The 22162-nt window shown below is 41.0% G+C and overlaps 1 protein-coding gene across 4 annotated transcripts in view; it reads left to right on the forward strand.

Moving 5' to 3' along the window:
* The first annotated feature begins 3928 nt into the window (after positions 1–3928).
* ANAPC1 (anaphase promoting complex subunit 1) overlaps positions 3929–22162 on the forward strand; it is a 74091-nt gene continuing 55857 nt past the window's right edge. For 2 of the 4 annotated variants that reach the window (XM_079110641.1, XM_079110642.1), the window contains exons 1-12: positions 3929–4170; positions 5590–5826; positions 6945–7106; positions 11691–11742; positions 11937–12037; positions 12774–12856; positions 13822–13895; positions 16168–16313; positions 16525–16745; positions 17529–17738; positions 20396–20491; positions 22040–22130. In XM_079110641.1, coding sequence (XP_078966767.1) covers positions 5614–5826; positions 6945–7106; positions 11691–11742; positions 11937–12037; positions 12774–12856; positions 13822–13895; positions 16168–16313; positions 16525–16745; positions 17529–17738; positions 20396–20491; positions 22040–22130 — 1449 coding nt within the window. In that variant the 5' untranslated portion in view covers positions 3929–4170; positions 5590–5613. Of the gene's footprint in view, positions 4171–5589; positions 5827–6944; positions 7107–11690; positions 11743–11936; positions 12038–12773; positions 12857–13821; positions 13896–16167; positions 16314–16524; positions 16746–17528; positions 17739–20395; positions 20492–22039; positions 22131–22162 lie in introns of those variants that run through there. The other 2 variants (XM_079110643.1, XM_079110644.1) reach the window with 2 other exon arrangements.

The following is a 22162-nucleotide window of genomic DNA, read 5'->3' on the forward strand; positions in this document are numbered from 1 at the left end:
ATGATGCTATAATTCATCAACTGCACCTGTTAGCCCCTTACTATGTAGATGGATGAACATGTGGTAAGCTCCTTTCTTCACTTTTCCCCCTCTTCTTTTCCCTCTAATTTTTTGGTCCTTTTTCCCCATCCCATAAAAATCAAGGATGATTTCAGTGTTTGTGAAACGCCCCGTTTGCCTCCTCTCTCTCCTTTGCAGTAGCTAAAAACCCCAAAACTTTGCTTTAATAAGGCACTTGAATAGTTTCTGAGACTTTTAGGTTGCTGTGATGACGTTGGCCTTGGACCCCCTGTAGGCTTGGCAGGAAGGGGCAGAGGGGAGGTAGTCTCAAGGCTGCGAGGGAGGAGGAGCCTGGCATTCATGTGTGGTTCAGGGAAGGCCCTACATGACATGTTAGAGACTGGCCCCCATCCCTACTGCCCCGTGTAATTCCTCGACCCTCTAGTGTGACTTGCTTCTCATTCTCAAGGGTGATGGGACGTCAGGTTGTGATTACATTATGCAAGACTGTGACTTATTTCTGGCCATTGGACTCTCTATTGCCTTCTTGGCTGTCTGCTTTGATGAGGTTGGGGAATCCCAAGTGGCAAGTGACTGTCAGTGGCCTCCAGGTGTTGGAGGCAGCATCTACTGATAGCCAGCAAAACACTGCAGGCCTTAGTTCTGTGATTACAAGAAATCAAGTTCTGAGTGAGCTTGGAAGCAGAACTTTCTCTGGTAGAGCCTCAGATGAGACCACAGCCCTCAGCACACACGGACTGCAGCCTTATGAGGTGCAAGCAGTGAACCCTTCAGATAAGCCTTGGGACTCCTGACCCCCGAACCTATGATGTAATAGATGTGTTATTTTAATCACAAGGTTTACAGTAACACTGTTAAATAGCCTTAGTTACTAATGTGGGCATGTATATTTTGCCACAGAGTAAAAGTGAGAAATAAAAATTTAACACCCTTTTTTTTTGCATACCAATTATACATGGGAAATTTTGCTATCTACTGGGGTGGGTACAGTATCAAAAGAGGTCTATTTTATGATGGTGTGTATGTCTAGATCTGTATCCAAAATGCAATCTCAGGACCCTTTATTTTTTTGTTGTTGTTGCTGTAGATGGACAGCATGCCTTTATTTTGTTTATTTTTATGTGGTGCTAAGGATTGAACCCAGTGCCTCACACATGCTAGGCAAGTGCTCTGCCACTGAGCTACAGCCCCGACCCCTCAGGACTCTTTATAAAGATAATTCTTGCTTGTTTGGTAGCCTATAAGAGGTCACAGGAGGATTTTTGGGTTCTGATTCTAGCATGTACCTCAAATGACAGCAGAAGGGATGGGAGAAGATGAGATAACAGGAGCCGCGTGTTGTCTGAAGCTCCTGGATTTGTGGTTTGGGCCCCCACAGGCAGACAGTAGTGGCAGGTGTAGAAGGATCTGCTTTCTGTTTTTGGAGGGGGATAAGAGGACTGGGGATTGAACCCAAAGGCACATTACTACTGAGCTACATTCCCTGTCTCCCAACCCCTTTTGAAATTTTTTGAGGCAGGGTCTCCCTAAGTTGCTGAGGCTGGCCTTGAATTTGCAATCCTCCTGCCTCAGCCCCTGAGCTGCTGGGAGGATTTGCTTTTCTTAAGAGACTTTGATGCCATGGGTCCAGACAGGGCCATTAGTGATGCTGGAGGGCTGCAGCAGGCAGAGGCCCTGGGTGCCACTCTGCAGGAGAGCCCTTCTCTGGCACTCGAAGGGTTAAGAGCCTGGGGCACTTTGGAGGGAAATGGTCAGTGTAGACCTTGGTGTCCACAGAGAAGACAATACCAGTCAAGGACACAGAGGCACCTTGCTTTGAGCAGAGCAGAGAATGCCCAGGAGCGAGAGCTGGGGGAACCTTTTGTGACAATGCTTCCGAGAGTGGACAGGTGACGGAGTAAGACTGCAGATGGTGCTACCTGGGTTCCCTAAGAAGTAGAGCAGGAAGAAGGGCGAGGAATGCTGCTGCTGTAGCCCAAGGCAGAGAAGGAAGGAGAGGGGAAACGCGTAAGGGAAGGCTGGCAGTGTCGTCCAGGCCGCTGCTTCAGCAGAATGCTCTACAGTTGGCAGACTGCTGGACAGGGCTGACCACGAGGCCCCCCAGGCCATCTCCCAATAGTCGGTGCAGACAAACCCGGCCTTGGAATAGTCCACCAGAGGGAGAAGAAAGGGAATTTTATTAAGTCTGGCTCCTTCCTGCCTTGTTCCTGTTGATCAAAGTTCACTTCCTATCTCTGGGTTTCCCTATGGGCCTCTTCAGAAGCCAGTGCCCACACCCCACAGGGAGGCAATGTATCCAAGTCCTGCAGCAGCCAGAGAATCCAGCCTCAGGGAGCGGGGTGCTGGCTTGGCTGCACGGTGCTTCCAGGGGAGAGGTCCTGGCCTTCCATGGTGCATGCCATCTGGGGGGACTGATGAGGCTGGTGGAGGCTGAGATGGGGCATGAGGTAGCAGGTATGGAAACTGGTGGCAAAGAGAGACTGAGAGATAACCGAGGTGCGTCCTGCTGCAGTTTTTCCAGAAAGTCCTGGTTGAGATAGAAAGGAACTTTGTAGGAAGGCGGCGCCCTGTGGGAAGGAACAGATTACGGATAAAGGCAGCGCATGTGGATGGTTGTAAACTTGTCCCGTGTATCCTCAGGCCAGTGAGGTCTGGGGATATTTTGGTAATATCCCGTTTAAAATGAAGAGTTGGTCTACTAAAAAATTTTTAAGAGAGGGTCCTTCTTGTTGGAGTACATGCTTTAAAAAAGGGGCATTTGAGATAAGGGCAGGGAGTGAATCAAGGTATCAAGGCAATGAAGTACAAGGTGTGTTTGGGGAATCTCAGTAGAAATTTCAGGTGAAGACACAAAATTCCAGCCAACTTTACATTTTGAGTAAAGAATTGGAAATTTATTCCTTAGATAGGAGTAGTAAAAGAAAATACTTCAATTAATAATATGAATATCTCTTATCATATATATGTGTGTATATATATATATACATATGTATACATATGTATATATATATATAGTAGCTGTTTGTGTCGCATGGGACACATATATATATGTTGCAAGTTCTTGTACTAGGAATTGAACCCAGGGGCATTTTACCACTGAGCTACATTCCCACACCTTTTTAATTTTAATTTTTTATTTTGTTCACTTATTTATTTTTGCAGTACTGGGGACTGAACCCAGGCCCTTGTGCTTGACAGGCAAGCACTCTACAAACTGAGCTACATCCCAGCTTTTAATTTTTTATTTTGAGAAAAGGTTTGGCCAAGTTGCTTTGGGCCTCGCTAAATTGCTGAGGGCTGGTCTCAAACTTGAAATTCTCCTGCCTCAGTCTCCCAACAGGCGGGCATTCCGTGCCTGGCTCCTGTCAATATATTCTGACCCTAGAGATTCAGGCAATGGGAGACTGAAGCTCAAGAAAGTGTTCTAGGTCTCACAGGTGTGAAAATCACAGACGGACTCACAGGAAGCAGGGAGGGAGGGATAAAGCTGATTCCTAAACTGGGTCTACCAGATGCCTGGGAATGTGTCTCTGACCTTTTTGCGAATCAGTCGATCCCACAGGGTTATAGTGCACTGGCAGAGAGATTATCAGCCATCTCCCTCGCCCTCCCACCCTGGCTGGAGACACATACCTTCACTGGGGTCAGGAGGTAGAGGCAGAACCAGCCATAAAACCACCTCACTCAGTGAGGCAGCTCAGGCTCCTACTGACACAGGCAGCCGATCTGGATGCCTGCGGGGTTGCATCGGTGCACCCACCCAGCAGAGGCCGCCACCAAGTTCCGCGCAGAGCGGTGGAAGGTGGGGGCTGAGGGCGAGCCCGCGCCGGCGGGCCTTCGCGCTACTGCGCAGGCGCCAGGGCCGCGGACGCCCCGCCTCCCGCGGCGCCCCGCCCCGGCGCGAGGCAGGACGGGAAGGCCAAGATGGACGCGTCCATTTGAACGTCTCGCACGCTTGCCTGGCGTTAGCAGTCTACTGCTGCCGTTGGCCGTTCTCCCTCCGGAATCGGGGAGGGAGAGGGGATGAGAAGCTGCGGCGGCCGAGGAGTCACCCCGACCGGTCTGCCGCCGCCCTCGGGCTTCCTCGGTCCCCGCGCCTCCGGGGAGGGGCCGGGGCTGGCCGCGCCTGACGCGTCCCGAGTCACACAGGTGCGGGCCGGGCCGCCGCTTGCGGGCGGGTCGCGCGCCTGGACGTTCGCACCCGCCCCGGGGGGACTTGCCCGGGGACCCGAGGGCTGGGGCCGCGGGCGGGCCCGGAGCGCGCGCGGGCGCCGAGGGGCCCCCAGCCCCAGGGCCGCACTTTCCGGGGCGCGCCTCGGCTCGCCGAGCCGGATGCGGCGTCCCGAGCGCGGCCCGGGCCTCTGGACGGGCGCTCGGAACCGGTGTGCAGAGGCTCAGGAGCTTGGCCTGCGCCTTTCCCCGCCCGCTGGAAAGCCGGGGGAAGCTCTGCCTGTTAGTGGAGCCCCAGCTCCAGGGCCCTGCTGTGTTTGGCTTTCCCTTTTGTGGCACGGTTGCTTTTGCTCTAGTCCTCAGTGCTGACCGTTTGTTTTACAGCATATCAACTTAATACGTTTACTGTAGCTGTTTGTGTCGCCTGGGACACATTTATAAAGTTTGGGTTACTGTAAAAATATCAAATATGTTTCCTTAATCAGTACAAAAAGATACTATGCTGTGAAAATAATACGAAAACCGATAATAAGTCTGCAGTTTTCTCTTAGGTTCTAAGAGAATACATTAGAAAATTGCTCAACTAGGGCTGGGGTTGTGGCTCAGTGGTAGAATGCTTGCCTACTATGTATGAGGCACTGAATTTGATTCTCAGGACTGCACATAAATATATAAACAAGTAAAATAAAGGTCCAACAACTGAAAAAAAATTTTTAAGAAAGAAAATTGCTCAACTAAAGTTGGGTAAAGTTGCAAGTTCTTTAATGTTTGTCTTGTTGATGATATAGGAAGGCCAGCCGAAGTTTGAATTTCTTGTGTTATAAGGTGCTTTTTAGGTTCTGTCCCACATTCCAGTATTCTCAATACTGATTTTCCAGAGGGTGGAGCAAAGAACTTGTGCCATATTTCATGACGTAATTATCTCAGGCATAACATTTAATTCAGTGAATTAACTTTGTAGCTCTAGGGGAGCTGTATAGATATTACAGAGACTTTGAGGTGTTTGTGCAGCAAAGCAAATTGATGCCAAACAGGCCTCAGGTGAGAAACTAAGTCAAATTCAGTTCAACCTGTTCATCTTGAGTGCTGTTTCAAATATGTTAAGGACTGTATAGTGCTGACATCAAAAATTTGTTTTGAGTTCTGCATTTGAGGTTTGCACAGCTTAAATGTTATGCCATGAAAACTGTTTTTGCTGTGGGTGTTGTCTCAGGGACAGAACTGGCACCTGTACGATAAAATGTATTATACAATGTCAAAATATTACCCACTATCACTATATGTAGAAGTGTTTGGGAAGTAAGAATGGCATGTTTTCACCACGACTTCTCCATGTCCTTGTAGAAATAAACTGGTTTTGATTCTCGAAGCTGACCAGATGTGTTTGAATCTGTACAGAAATAATGTTGATATTTGGAACCCATGTCGAACTTCTCTGAAGAAAGGGCAACGATGATTGCAGCCGGGGATTTGCAGGAATTTGTTCCTTTTGGTCGAGACCACTGCAAGCACCACCCTAATGCTTTGAACCTTCAGCTTCGCCAGCTGCAGCCAGCCTCTGAGCTATGGTCTTCTGATGGTGCTGCTGGCCTGGTGGGATCTCTTCAGGAGGTTTCGATCCACGAGAAACACAAGGTGCCATGAAGATTCTCAGTACATTTTTGTCATGTTGAGTAATATAATCTTGAAATTTAAGGCTACCCTAATGCAACTGAGAAAAAAGTAAGATGCTACTTCCAGGGTAAATACTAAGATTTGGTAGTTTCAGTCAATGCTGAAATAATAATGTGTTATATGATAGTGTCTTAACTGCTTATTTAGACATACTATATAGCTTGTGATTTTATACTAAGTGTCATTATTGCGATTATGGTTCTGTTTAAGTGTTTCTCTTAATACGTGAGGACTAGATTTCATGTTATTTGATGATTAAATGGTAGGCATTAGAAATGGTTCATGCTGTAAATCACTTATATTTTCTGAGGAGAAGGGAAAAGTTATATAAGGAAGTATTATAATCCCAGCTACTCAAGAGACTGAGGCAGGAGGATTTTGAGTTCTAGAGCAGCTTGGGCAACTTAGCAAGATCCTGGCTCATGAAAAAGCAGAAGGTAGAGTAGTACTTTTAAAACAATTTTTTATGCAGTACTGAGTTTTGAAACCAGGGATGCTTTACAACTGAGCTACATTCCCAGCCCTTCTTGTATTTTATTTTGAGTTTGCTGAGGCTGACCTTGAGCCTGTGGTGCTCTTGCTTCAGTGTCCTGAGTTGCTGGGATTACAGGCACCCTTTCTCTCTTGCACTTATTTATGACTGGGACGAGGGAGGGAGGATGAATGCATGCAGCTGTGGAACAGGAAGTCGGCCCTGGGGGTGAACTCCCCCAGGGACACTCTGCGCATTGCACTTTCCCCTCTCCACCCCTCTCCTCTGTACACCTAATGTGTCTATTTAGTCTTTTCAGGAATGATTTTATTTTTTGATCTATAGGTAAACCATCGTTTCTGCTTGTTTATTTTTGGTAGAGTAATACAGGGGTATAATGTAAAACATAATACAGAGAGTTCTTGGGTGACTGTTTATTTCTGAAGGTCCTGTAAGGTATATCACACCCCATGGACTCTTTTTTCATCGGTGCCCCAGACCTCCTAGAAGCTGGACTCTATTGAGTTTAACGTCCCAGGCAAATAGATCTTGCTCCAGGCTATTGAAAAAGCAGAGTGAATATGTCTTATATGTGTTAATTTTTAAGGAAAGCTGGCAATTAAGGAAAGGTGTCAGTGAAATTGGAGATGAAGTGGATTATGATGAGGAACTCTATGTGGCGGGAAATATGGTGATTTGGAGCAAAGGAAGTAAAAGCCAGGCGTTGGCTGTTTATAAAGCATTTACTGTAGACAGTCCTGTTCAGCAGGTGAGTTCATTTTGAATTTTAACACTTGATTGAATATTTAATACTTTTGTTTTTTCAAAAAAATGTTTGTTTCAAAATTTAACAGAAATGATAACAGTATGAAGTTCTCAGCAACTGTGTATACATTTTAACATGTAGTGAAGATAATGGTAGGAAAATAAAAATTTCATTTTATGTAGCATCACCTTTTTTTACACTATCCTTTGCCAATGATAATGGTTCAGTACTATTCTTCAGTACTTCAGTTGGTTATTGTCAACAAAAATCTGTTAAGGATATGATAATATTTTTAAATGCATTATTATAATTGATTGCAAGATAGAGAATAAATAAAAATTGTGGCATTTATAGTAATAGAAAAAAACAACTAGCTTGCTACCATTGCAGTTGGCTTTTACACTTTACTCTTTTCTAAAAAAAATTGGTGAATAAAAGGAAGGAATTAAGCACTTGCTATGTCTTTTCAGGAAGACATGTAGTTCATTTCCAGTTGATGAAGGAAAATTCTTTCTTAGAGAAGAATGCCAGCTGGTAAATGTAGAAGAAATGATAGAATTAGAACATCATCATTTTGTAACCTCTGGTGTAGTAATTGGTTCAGCCAAGATTGTAGGTGGTTGCTAACACTTTTGTGTGAAAGGATAATACATGGCACTAAAGTTGTCACCCTGTGGATTCCTTGCTAAATGGAAGGGAAGAAATGTTCCTTTATTTTGGAGTTATCTATTGGTCTCCACCTCAATCACATGCTGGAGTGGAGCATGACTCCAGTAGGAAGAGGGATATCGCGTGCCCCAGAGTAAGGTATGTGGTGTCATCCACCAGGTGTTCTTCCCAGAAGTATTTTAACCGAGTATTTAGACCTAACTTCCCATTTATAGACAGATGAGGACTAGAGGATCACATTGTAAAGTAGCATGAGACAAGTGGGTTGGTGGTACAGATGAGGTAAGTATGTCTGAAGGTTGGTTTTTTTTGAAGCTGGCTGAGGGGGATTCATTATCCTATTGTGTTTACTTTGTGTGTATTTGAAATTTTCCATAATAAAAAAACTTAAAGAGAAAAACACCATGAAGAAACTAACAATTAGACAAAACCAGAATATGGGAGTGTCTGCATTCTGTTCTCTTTAATAAAGTCAGGGAGAAAGAAAAAATGGTGAGAACTGTTCTAAATGAAGAGACTAAAGTGATACCACCAAATCAGTATTTTTGAGTCCTGCTAAATGAGCTTTGGTTGACTGCTGATTTTAGGTTTTTGAGGAGTTCAGGGAGTGGGAAAAATGAGAAGGGGGTGATATCAGAAAATTTTTTCCTCCTTTAGGAGGGATGATAGTTTTGTGGTTTTATAGGCGAACATCTTTATTTTTATGACAAGTAGTATTTAGGGATGAAGTCTTGTGTTGTGTTGCACAGTTTCAGTAATCACTGACCTCCCCTCAATCCTTCAAGAACACAAATACACATACATGAACAAGTAGGGAAAAATGTTAATGGTTGTTGGGTTAGGTGAAACAGTGATGGTATTATTTTAATTTTTCTTAATTGAAAAGTTTTAGAATAAAAAATTAGGGGGAAAAAAACAATCCATGTAGAGTAGCTGAATTAGAGCTTGGGCCATTGCCAGGAGGCTTTGGAAGCCTTGCTGATAGGAAGTTCCTCATTTATAAATACTGAAATCTTTGTGCCTTTACTCTGCTTAACCCTGCTTCTTCCATTAATTATTCCTGATGAACATTGGACTCTATTTATTTGGAAGTACAAACTGGATTATTCCATAATTTGAGGGCACATGTGAAAGTATCTGCCCAGGAATGTTAAGCCAGTGATCTTTTTGAAAGATAAGTTTTCCCACATGTAACCCACAAAGTATAAATATGAAAAGTGAATTTCATGATATCCAAATAGTTTTTTTTTTTTTTTAGCTTCTATGTTCCCATCTTGATTTCTCCAAGGAACAGTTGCCTGTTTGCTGGGTTCCATGGAGGTGTAGTTATCTCCTTTATCTTAAGTCCCCTTTATACTAACATACTTCTAAGTGTAATTATAAGATTTGGAATTTCAGTCCCTTTGTTCTGGAAAATGTATTGTTAGTCTTCTTGCTAATATGGAGAAAGCTAATTTTGTATTTGGTTAAGGAATATTACCAGGTATGCGTGACTCTGATTCTGTTTGTTCATTTGTCCTCCTGGTGTTTATTGTTACAGACCTTGTGCTGGGTGCTGGGGCTGCAAAGGCAAATACAGCTTCTGCCTTTAAAAGACTTGTAGCCTACAAGGCGGCTCATCAGCAAATAACTGAAGTGCTGTAGCTGTGGGCTCTATAACTGCATCCACAGTGTGGTGAGAGCCCAAAGCACTGAGATCTGGAGAAGGAATTCTCAAAGAAGATGACATTTGAGTTGGAAATTGGTGGAAAAAAGGGCATTCTAGGCAAAAAGAATCTCAGCACAAAGAATTGTGGAAAACATAACTTATGCTGAGTTCAAAAGTACACACGAGGGTGTGGAGAGAGGCAGGTGGATAGTGGATGGATTTAGACTCCTATTAAATCAAAAGAATTTGGGTTTTAGGCTGTATGCAGAAGGGAGCCTGCCAGAGATTTTTTAAATGGACCATTTAAATGGACAAGAATTTTTAGCCTAGTTTTGTAGTCTTAAGAAGAGATGAGTTTGGTGGCAATATATAGGGTTGACTGGAGAGTAGTGAGGCTTGTCAGGATCACTATTTTGTGGTAGTTCTGTTGAAAGAGATTGGTGCCTTGAAGAAAGAGAAGACAGGTGAGAAAGCTGAGGAAGTTAGAAAAAGGGTTAGTGAGCTCTTAGATATCAAGGGTCAAAGTTCATTTAGTTTTAGAGACTGAGAAGCTAGGATTAAAGGGAAGTAGAGGCTATAATAGGGGCAGTATAGATTTTGTACATTCGAGATTGAAGTGCAGTTCCAAAATATAAATTTTCATTTAATAAAATTGCTATTAAAAACTCCTGCAGTTAAACAAATAAAATCCAATTAAAAAATGGACAAAAGGACTTAAATAGACATTACTCTAAAGATGTACAAATGGCCAATAAGCACATCAAAATGTGTTTAGTCTCATTAGTTGTTGGGCAAATAAATTATAATCATGAGATACCACTTCACACACATTAGGTTGGCTGTTAGCAAAAATAATGAAAAACAAGTATTGAGACTGAACAGAAATTGGAATCCTATGCATTATTGCTGGGAATGTAAAAAAGCTGCTGTGAAAAGTGGTTTGCAGGTTCTTTTTTCAAAAAGTCATATGCAGGATCACTATGTAATTCAGCAGTTCCACCTCTAGGTGTCTGCATGGAAGAAAACAGGGGCTGCAGCAAATCCTTGAATACCAGTGTTCATAGCAGCATCCTTCACAGTAGCCAAAAGGCAGCTTAACCCGTGCAGCCCAGGGACAGATGAGCGGATGAACAGAAAGTGGCATGTGCAGTTAGGGGAATAGTGCTCAACTCTACCAAGGAAAGAAACACTGGTGCATGCTGCCACATGGATAAACTTTGAAAACGTCATACTAAATGAAATAAACCAGATGCAAAAGGAAAGTATTGGAAGGTTCCCTTGTATGAGGTGCCAGTCATAAGCAGGTCCATTGGGAGAGTGGAGCAGAAGGCTGGGTAAGGGTGAAATGGAGAGTAATTGTTTAACAGGCAGCTTCTGATTGGGATGAACAAAATCAGTGGAAATATATAGTGGCCAGGTTGTGTAAACTGTGACTATATAATGCCACTGAATTATATGCTTAAAAATGGCTAAAATGCTAAATTTTATGTTGTGTATATTTTAGCTCAGGTAAAAAACAAATATGCCATCAAATAATTTCAGTAAGTGATTGTTGAGCATGCCAGTTAGTTTAATGGTTTTTCCTAGTTTCTATTTTATACAGTGGTCCTTTAAGGAAGGAAGATGTGCTTGCTGGGCATGGTCTTGCACACCTGGAATCCCAGCTACCTGAGTGACTGAGGCAGAAGAATCAAAGTTTGAGGCCACCTGCACAACATAGTGAGATCCTGTCTCAAAATAAAACAAACTAAAAAGGCCTGACTCTGGTAGAGTCCCCTGGGTATAATCCCCAGTTCCAAAAAAAAAGAACGAACAAACAAAAAAAAAATAAGTCTTAGTTGTTCTAACTATTTTTTCTGATGTGAGTCCAGAGAGAGTCTAAAAATCAGTTGGTAAGTCTGGAGATTCTGAAATAGCTCAACGATTTTAGACTCTTCAGATACCTTCAGCTTTGTATAGGACATAGGCTGTAATACAGGCTGAGCCATTATTTGAATTTTTGCTGTAAGACCGTTCTCTAGTAGATTTTTTGATTCTTGTCTCCTTTCTCCATAACATCTAATTATAAACATCTTATCTTTCCTTATGATATTTATCATTAGCCTAATTTTGTTTTTTCTTATTTTTGTTTGTTCCTTTGGTGTATGTTTTGAGCTGAGGAGGAGGGAAAGGTATTTAGTAGATTTTGTCATTATTATTTAGGTGCCATTAGTTAATAGATTATTGTTTAGATAAAATTTTCTTAGGTAAGCATTTTGTTTTGATTTTAGGCATTGTGGTGTGACTTCATTATATCACAGGATAAGTCTGAAAAAACCTACAGTAAGTTTCTTTTTGAAATTTTATTTCTTATGATTCCTAATGTTTATCTCATTTTTTTTTTCATTCAAAATTAGTAGCCACTAATGGTAATGGTTTAACCTAAGCACTTTCATATTGTGAGTAAGAATGTTTCTTTAATTAGGTTGAACTCTTCAGCACAACCCCCCCCAAAATGTTGTATCCTTTCTTTTCAGGTAGACATGAAGTAGAGAAATGCATTTGTATATTGCAGAGCTCATGTATTAACATGCATAGCATAGAAGGGAAGGATTATATAGCTTCCTTACCATTTCAGGTAAACTTGAACGTTTTAGTTTTTTATGTGTTTTGTTGGAGAACAGTTTAACTGGTTTCAGAGATCTTTTATTTCTTATGCCTTGTAATCAAGAATGCTATATTTAGTCAAAGTATTTTAAGTTTTAGTAGCTTTAATGACTTACCATATTTCTGTCCTTATGCATAAGAAATAAGTTAATGAAATGAATTATGAGGTTTTTTTTTTTTTTTTGGAGAAGTTCTTGTCAGTTTAAATAATACTTAAGATATCATTTTGAGCCAGGCATATTGGCGCATGCCTGTAATCCCAACAACTTGGGAGGCTGAGGCAGGAGGATCTTAAATCTGAGGTTGGCTTCAGCAACTTAGTGAGACCCTGCCTTAAAACAGAAAATAAAATGGAGTTGGGGATGTGGCTCAATGGTCAAGTACCCCTGGTTCAATCCCCGATACCAGAAAGAAAGATACCATTTTGCTTCTGTTACATAAGGCATGTGAACAGACTGGTCTTTTTCTGTTGCTCATATTTTAATGCCTAGTGCTTTGGTTACAATTGTCATTTTGATACTAGCTCCTGGTAGGAATTTCACATTGAATTCTTCCTTAGATTTGTTTTTATCCAAGGGTTGCTTTGATCATATTTTGTAAAGTTCTTATTGGAAGAAAATCCAGTGTTCTGTCATGTTTCCTAAATGTTTTTTAAAGAAAGGGTAGGTTTTCTTACTTGTGCCTTTCCCTACCCTTTTGCCTGATAGGTTGCAAATGTTTGGCCCACTAAATATGGATTGTTGTTTGAACGAAGCAGCGCATCACATGAAGTCCCTCCAGGTCCACCCAGGTATTCATTTGATTCAGTTCACACTTGGTTTTGCGGTAAAATTGTTAACCCAAATGTTCTGTGAAGTCAGTAGCATGCACTTAGCAGCTCTGCTCACTTGCCAGTTAACTATCAACGGCTCCCCCGATCCCAGTAGTAAATTTGAACACACAGATAGCTTAATAATGAGCTTCAGTTCTTAGCTCAGCAGTTTTTTCCTTGTTTACTCTGGGCAAATGGTTAGAGCTTTCTACCCTTTAGTTTCCCTATCTATTATAGGAATGCTGTCATTTACCTCTTGGATTTATGCACACTGACACAGGGCCTATTAAATATGAAGTGCCTAGTAAATGGTAGATGGTTATTGGTGGTCTGTTTACCTTGTCTTTCTCTAAATTTTGTTCACTGAAGGGCAGAAACATACAGCACCTGCCATAGTGTGGGGCCAGAAGTCAACATTTGCTTAATTTTAAGAAAATTGCTTAGAGATTTTAATTTCTTTCTGTTCAGATAGAAAAAACCCTTTTTCCCCCTTTATTTTAAAGTCCTTAACAAATGTGAACTTCTGTTTATTTGACACAGTTTGTCTTCTTTTTTCACCCCCTAAGTACACTCATTTGTAAGCAGGTGTAGATGGCTGTTTCTTTCTTGGCTGCTACAGACACACGGCCACCAAGAGAGCTCAGTGAGCAAAGACAGCTTTAAGTCCATCACTCTTTGGGTTCTGTAGTGACTGCTGTCTGCAGAAGTTCCCTGGGTTGTATTGATTTCCTTCTCTGTGTGTATAGAATTACTGCTATTAGGAGGATCTCTAGGAATGAAATGGAAGACAATGAAAAACAGTAAAGTTTAGGTTACCTTTTGAGATGGTAGGTTTCTAGTTACTCATGTAATCTGGAGAAGATATTCCTTTGCAAGGAAATTGCAAAATTTATGCACGTACTATTCTAGTGTTAGTGATGGATTGTGTGTTTGTTTGTTGCTAGAGAACCTTTACCTACTATGTTCAGCATGCTGCACCCTCTTGATGAAATAACTCCACTTGTGTGTAAATCTGGAAGTAAGTGTATTTTTATATTCTTTTATATAAACTCTCTTGACTTGAGGTGAGAGAGGGAAATAAACATGTTACAAGAGTAACTTTTTCATTATGAAGGTATTTCATATTCATACAAATCTGAAAACCATGGTATTAATTGCTTAGTAGTTATTTTAGTAAATACAAGGCATGTAAATCAATGAACAAGTATTGTTGTATTTATAACCTACCTGAAGTTGACTCTGTCCTTAATAATTAGTAAGTTAAAAAATAATACTTGCATGAACTGAAAAATGTAGGACCTTATGTCAGTACTGTGTACATTTTAGTGTTTCACCTTCCCTGTTCATAAAATAATTTAATGGGGCTGAGAACTTTACTATTTCCTACAGGTATTTCTAGATGCTTTTCTTTAAATTTTAAATTTGACCAAACATAATATAGATAATCATAAATAATGAAGACTTAAAGACTGAAAAAATATATTTTTGGACATTGTTATTTTTAGGACTTTATACCAGTATATTTTATGAAATATCACTGAGGCTTTTATATTCTATTTTATAGGTTGGCAAACTAGAACCCATGGGCTAAATCTGGTCTGCAGATTGTTTTTATTCTGCTTACAAATATAGGAACAGTTTTTACTTATTAAAAAAATTTTTGGTCCTGGATATTGAACCCAGGAGCACTTTACCATTGAACTACATTTCCAGCCATTTTTTATTTTTTATTTTGAGACAGGGTCTCACTGAGTTACTTAGGGCTTTGCTAAGTTTCTGAAACCGATCTTGAACTTGTGATCCTCCTGCCTCAGCCTCCCTAGTTGCTGGGTTTACAGGTGTGCAACACCTCACTGGACTCAGTTTTTACCTTTTTGAAGATGGCAGTAAAAAAGATTTTGCAGTGTAGTCAGCATGTGGACCAAAAAGCCTAAATTTTTTACTCTTTGGCCTTTTATAGAAAAAGTTTGCTGACTTTTTTATATTATACTGGTAACAGTTGCAGAGAACCTAAATAAACATGTTAGAGTTTCTGAATGAAATGTAGCCACTGTTGATCATGTTTTTGGGAAAAATATTTAATGACCTTAGGAATTGCATGTTCAGAATGTGGGATATAATAAGCAGGTATGATTTAGAACCAAGTACAGTGTGATTCTGATTTTATAAAAGCCTTGTGAGGCTAGTGCAGTGTTGTGCTTTTTTACTCCCTCTTGGGAGGCTGAAACAGGATGATCATTTGAGCCCAGGAGCTTGGGGCTAGCTTGGCCAGTGTAGCAAGATCTCATCTCTTAAAACAACAGCAACAACAAGAAAAAAATCAAGAAGAAAAACTCCCTAACATATTAATAGAATAGTGGTATTATGAGTGACTTTAAAATCATTTCTTTATAATTTATTTTTATGAAATAATTATACTTCATTCTTTAATATTTTAAGAGGAAGGCATTTACATGGAATTGTCAAATAAGGATATGGAAACCAGCCCATGGTACTTGAGAAGTAAAAACTGAACTTCGTAGGAAAACACTTACTTCACATGTATGACCTGTAAGGCAGCAACAGTAGTGTACTGTTCAGCACCATTTGGTTAGTTGTTATGGAGGACAGATTCATACAGAGAAGGACCAGTAGGAAGTGAAACATGTAAATAGTTGATTGCAATTTAGAAATAAGTTGTTGAAGGCAACAACTCTCTTTATATCTGACCAGTGAATTTGTTGATGAATCAGAAATTCTCAACATTTAGTTGTATAAAGTTGAAATTTGTAGTACTTTCATCTGTAATGCATTTTTCTTTTTGGCGGTGCTGGGGATCGAACCCAGGCCCTGTGCCTGCAAGGCAGGCACTTCACCAACTGAGCTATCTCCCCAGCCCCATCTGTAATGTATTTTTAAGGAAGTTGTTGTCCAAAGTAAGCTTATTGAAATTTCAGGGCTATTTACGTAGTATTTAATGGATTTTGTTCTTTAATTGACTTGGTTTCTCCTAGCAATTTTAAGTACTCAGTTCACAATGATGAGTTTATCAAAAACATTGTCTACACTTGGTTGCTATTTTATTTTCATTTAATTTTATTTTAGTGGTACTAGGGATTGAACTCAGTAGTATTCTACCACTGAGTTAAGTCACCAGCCCTTTTTTAAAAAATTTTTATTTTGAGACAAAGTCTCTGAGTTTCTAGGCTGACCTCAAACTTGTGATCCTCCAGGCTCAGCTTCCCTAGTAGCTGGGGTTACAGGTGTGCACCGCTGTGCCTGCTTACTTTTGTTTCTATTTTATTTTTAAGGTCTTTTTGGTTCAACACGGGTACAATATGTTGTAGATCCTGCAATGAAAATTGTGTTCCTCAACATTGACCCCTCCATTGTCATGACCTATGATGCTGTTCAAAATGTGCATTCTGTGTGGACTCTGCGGAGAGTCAGACCAGAGGTAAAGTTGCTGCTCCTTAATATGAAAGACAGATGATACTGAGTGTCTTCACGTGTTTGTGGATGAAACATTTGTGGGATAGAGTGAGCTTTTTAGGAAAAAAAAAAAAGGTTACATCCTTAGTAACTTAGGTTTATCCTGCATTCTCATGCAGAAGTTTCCGTTTTATTCTGATTGTTGTCTCTTTTTTGCCCCTTTGTTTTGACTTCAGGAAGAGAATGTCGTTTTAAAGTTCTCTGAACAGGGAGGAACCCCACAGAACGTGGCCACTAGCAGCTCCCTGACAGCACATCTCAGAAGCCTCTCCAAAGGCGATTCCCCAGTGGCTTCACCTTTCCAGAATTACTCTTCCATTCACAGCCAGAGCCGCTCAGCCTCCTCACCCAGTCTGCATTCCCGGTCACCTTCCATTTCCAACATGGCGGCCCTAAGGTGGGGCGCCTGCTTGCTGAACAGAATGTCCCAGGCAACAGATACCTTCTTTCCTAGTTTTGGAGGATTTTAAATTTCTCTTGACAAGTCTTGCATGTTCTTTAGGGGAAAATAGCCACAATCCCTGTTGTGCTGCCTTTACTGAGTCCCCTAAGTCTACTGTGTCATTTTTCTTTGAAGAGTCTTGGTTAGAAGCTGCTATGCTGTCATAAGATTGCTTTGTTTCTATCACTATGTGGCAACAGTTTAATGAATGTTAATTCTAAAAATATCTTGGTAGTTTTCTTTGGCTTTAATTTGTATTCTTTTTTCTTTTGATTTTCATATCCATCTAGCTATACATCTGGTGATATAGATATATGTGTGGGTATGCATATGTTTTTACTCACATAGTACATATGTATTTTTGCTGATATATATATCAGCAGTGATGATTCTAGGACAAGTTTTGTTTAGGTATGCATGTATGTATGTCTGGCTATAGAGAACATAGTTTAGACCTTTTTGAAAAATATTAACAATTGATTTTTCTGAGGAAATAATTAATAATTAAATTAATTTTTAGTTTTACAAGTATATTATTTTAACAAAAGTTCTAAATCTTTAGAGTACAGAATAGCATGTTGATATGAACCCTTTAAATAGCTGTTAAAAAACGAGTTTCTTTTCTCATTGGGGTTATGCTGTGAGTGCGCATCTGTGGAGGTTTGGGTGGTGTTACTGGATGTGCACTGTGGAGCCTGGATCCAGTTGTGATGCCTGCTGTTCTCTGTTTGTTTGCAGCCGTGCTCACTCTCCTGCCTTAGGAGTGCACTCCTTTTCAGGGGTGCAAAGGTTCAACCTTTCAAGCCATAATCAATCTCCAAAGAGACACAGTATTTCTCATTCTCCAAATAGTAATTCTAATGGCTCCTTTCTTGCACCAGAAACAGAACCAATTGTTCCTGAACTCTGCATTGATCATTTGTGGACAGAACCGATTACTAATATAAGGTTTGGAGTATGTAATTTTATATTCAGACAAAGCTTGAAGTCACAAAAAAATTCTTGGCATCAGGGCTGGAGCTGTAGTTCAGTGGTGGAGGCTGGTCTAGTGTGCACAGGTCCTGCCTTCAATTCCCAGCACCTCAAAAAGGGGATGGGTATTTTTCTTAAGGCTTCCTTTTTACATAATCAGTTATTAATAGATAGATATTTATGTTACGGCTACTTAAGTTTCAATAGGGAATATTAATAATATTAAAGTGATCATAAAATATTTTGCCATTTGATATTTCTTTAACTTAATAATAATGATTTGAGGTGTTTGGCATTGTAGGGAGAAACAACTTATTTCAACAGATTAGGATATTGGGAATTTTGTGGTATTTTTCCTAAGTTTTATCCTCACATTCAGTGCGAGTGCTAGTTTTTGGGAAACACAGCTCAGACCTCTGTTCTGTATAACTTTTCTCCTTTTGTGTATTCTTTAATTATTATTTTTTTAATTTGGCCATATGCCAATGTGTATGCTAATTAATAGGCCAATAAGTTACTATTCCTAAATAAAATAAGCAAAACAAACAGAAAAGGTTACTGTCTCTGTACTCAGAGAACTGAAGGGTGGTGGCACAGGAGGGGCTGATACCCAGGCTGGTAGGGCTCTGGAAAGATGGACAGGCATTGTCTGGCAGGTGAGCTCAGAAGAGAAGTTCAGAAGTGAGCGTGGGTCTTGTTCAGGGAATCCTCCCACCATGTTTTGTCTAGGGGAAGGGAAGGGGCTGAGAAAGAGGAGCCTCAGAGAGGGCTTGCTCGTGGCCAGCTCTCTCTGGTGAGAGCAGCAGGAAGCCCTTTGTATGTTGTGAGCCCAGGGCAGAGAGCAGAGCAGTAACCAGGGAGCTGTGACTTGGAGTGGTGACCAAGGCAAGAGGGACGCATTGTGCTATAAGGAGTGCAGGAGCCGGGATCCTGCGGGCCTGGCGTTGCAGTCGCAGGTCTTCTTTAATTCTGGCAGTGTATCCAGTAATCGTGTAGTGGGTATTGTATGCCTTTTCCTAGGCAGGGGTCTTAAAGTCATTAGATTCTCAGAATGGTCTGTGACCTCCAAACAGTTAAAACCCAGAAGAGGGCTAGGGACTGAAGTTCTGGAAACGTAGGGTTTGGGGGGTGAAAAAGGACTAAGCTGCTGCAGAGCAACAAAGTGAGAAAGGTCAGATGAGAGTAGCAGCAGGGAACATCGTGGAACAACACATGCAAAGCCCACTTCAGGAGGAAAGAGATGCCAGGATTGCCGGTGCAGTGTGGCCCTGAGCAGGGAGCTCTGAGTGAGCCTGGAGGGCATTGAGTTCATGGGCAGCCTTGCTTAGAGGATCTTAGGCTTGGAGGATGGAGGGGGCACAGGTAGAAAAAGTGAATGGGGGCTGAGACAGTGAGCCCAGGCATGTGGACCACTGCAGGGAGTCTGTCTTTGGGGATGAGGATGCAGCAAGCTAGTGGGCGTCTTAAAGGTCAAGGAGATTTTTGGTTTCTCTGAACTATGGTAAAGAAAATTAGTCTTTGTGAATTTACTTCTAAATACCTTGTTTATCTAAAAAGTAAGGACATTTTCTTACCTAACCATAATACCATTTCTACATTCAACCAAATTAACAAGGCCTTTTATATCTGATTTTTAGTCCATCAATCTTTTTTGTTCTTTTTGTGTCTTAGGGGTCAAATTCAGGGTTTGTTATTACCAATGAGCTATATCCCCAGACCTTAGTCCACTTTTTTGCAGGGTAGGGGTACCAGGGATTGAACCCAGGGGTGCTTGACCACTGAGCTACATCTCTAGCTGCTTTATTTTTTATTTAGAGACAGGGTCTCACTAAGTTGCTTAGGGCCTTGCTAAGTTTTTGAGGCTGGCTTTGAACTTGTGATCCTCCTGCTTCAGCCTCCTGAGCTGTTGGGATTACAGATGTGTGCCACCATGCCTGGCCATCCTTTTTTTGTTGTTGGTAGTATTGGGGGAGTAAACTTAGGGGTGCTCTCCTCCTGAGTAATATCCTTAGCCTTTTTCATTTCATTTTATTTTATTATTTTATTTTTATTTTTATTTTTTGGGTACTGGCATTGATCTCAGGGGCACTTAACTACTGAGCCACATCCCCAGTCGTGTTTTGTATTTTGTTTAGAGACAGGGTCTCACTGAGTTGCTTAGTGTTTCGCTTTTGCTGAGGCTGGCTTTGAACTCAGGATCCCCCTGCCTCAGCCTCCTGAGCTACTGGGATTACAGGCATGTGCCACTGTGCCTGGCCCTTTTTTATTTTATTTTAAAATTTTTGCACAAGGTCTTGATAAGTTGCCCAGGCTAGCTTCTGACTTGTTGTCCTCCTGCCTTGGCCTCCTGAGCTGTTGGGATCTCAGGTGTGCGCCACCATCCCTCGCGGTTGGTGCATTTTCTTTATTGCAGGACTTCCAATGTGCAAGCCTAGGCCACCAAGACTGTACTCAAAGCAGGGAAAGCCTAGGAAATACCGAGGGAGGGAAGAGTTGGGGGAGTGAGGAACCTGAAAGGGGCCTAAGTGGAGACCTTAGATTTCTCCTTGGGAGAGATTTTTTTAAAAGATTTTTAAGTTACCAAGGTAGATTTTCCGACCACTGCTGACAATTTATTAACGTGTCTGTTGCAGAGAGAAAAATTCACAGGCCTCAAAGGTGTTCATTACCTCTGACCTGTGTGGACAGAAGTTCTTGTGTTTTCTAGTGGAGTCACAGCTCCAGTTACGGTAAGTGCATGTGTTTCCCATTTTCCTGTGTGAATACTTGGCAGGCTCTTTCTTCCCTCATTCCTGTCCTCTTCCCTTATTTTGTGGTTCTGGGATTGAACTCGGGGCCTCAATTTTGCAAGGCAAGCGCTCTGTCTTGGAGCCGCATCCCCAGCCCCTCCCTTACTTTTTCTTAAGTATTATTTATATATCATAAAATTAACATGTTTTAAAGATACATGTTTTAAAGATACAATGAAATGGATTTTAGTATATTTTAGTATATTTACAGTTAACGCATCCATTACAATTCATTTTTTTAAACATTTCTATCACCATAGAAAGATTCTTTTAAAATAAAATAAAAAATAAAAATTGAAAAAAAGAAAAAAGATTCCCTTGTGCCCTTTGTGGTCAGTGTTATTTCCATTCCAAATCTCGTGTGCTCATTCTGTGGGCTTTTTGCCTTTATAACACACATCAGTCTTCTCTGGATATTTTATGTATGTAAAGTTACAGAAGCACACGTGTTGTTTTGTGTTGAGTTTTTTCACTTTGCACTGGATCCTCTGTGTTGTAAATCATATGACTACTTCATTCCTGTTGCCATTAATAGTCTACTGTGCAGATGTACCACAGGAAGGTTATCTGTTCTCTATGGATGCGTATCTCTGTGTTTCCGCTTTCTGGCCACTGTGAATTATGGCACTCTGAACCTTCTGTCTTTGCAAGGATTTATTATTTCATTGTTCTCAGGTAGATACCTAGGAGGAGAATTTTTGGATTGAATAGTAAATTCTTTTTTAACTTTTTAAGAAATTACTGATTTCAAAATAGACTCTGAAGCATTACATTCCCATGAACAACATATGAAGGTTCATTTCTGGAGATCAGCGTCTATGAGTGTGGCCATTCTAGTGGATGTGATGTGGTTCAGTTTGCATTTCCCGAATGCCTTCTGATGGTGTGTATCTTCTCATGTGGTAGTTAGCCACTCATTTACCTCCTTAGATGAAATATCTATTCAGATCTTTTGCCCACTTATTTACATTTTCATCTTGAAATATTTATCAGTGCCAGAAAATTCCAAAATAATGGAGAGGTCCTTTGTATCCTGCTCTTTTCCCCGAGGTAACGTGTTACATAACTGCAGTACACTATCAGAACTAGGGAGCTGATATCAGTACGATCCACACCCTTCTTTCAGACTCCCTCAGTTTTATAGGTACTCACTCTTGTATGTGTGCGATCATGGTTCCATGCAGTTTTCTCACAGGTGAGGGTTTATGTTAATGCTTCCGTGATCACAATAAAAAAGGCCTTCGTCACTGCTGCCCTTGGTAGTTACACCACAGCCCTCACCCACATCCCTTCTCCTCTTCACTGCTAGTAGCTGCCGACTTGTTCTCCATGTATAATTATGCCATTTGAGGATGTCAGGCAAGTGGAATTATTATAGTGTGTGACTTTTAAAGACTTTCCATTCATATGATACTCAAGACTCATACAGGTTGTTGCATGTATCACTTTCTTTCTTTCCTTTTTTTTTTTTTTTTTTTTAATATTTAGCTGCGTTAAGTTTCAAGAAAGTAATGATAGAACCCAGCTCATCTTCGGCTCTGTCACCAGCATACATGCAAAGGATGCAGCACCAGTGGAGGTAACTGGAGGCACATTTCTAGAGAAGTTGAA

Source organism: Sciurus vulgaris (genome assembly GCF_902686455.1).
Source record: "Sciurus vulgaris genome assembly, chromosome: 14".
Taxonomy (NCBI): domain Eukaryota; kingdom Metazoa; phylum Chordata; class Mammalia; order Rodentia; family Sciuridae; genus Sciurus; species Sciurus vulgaris.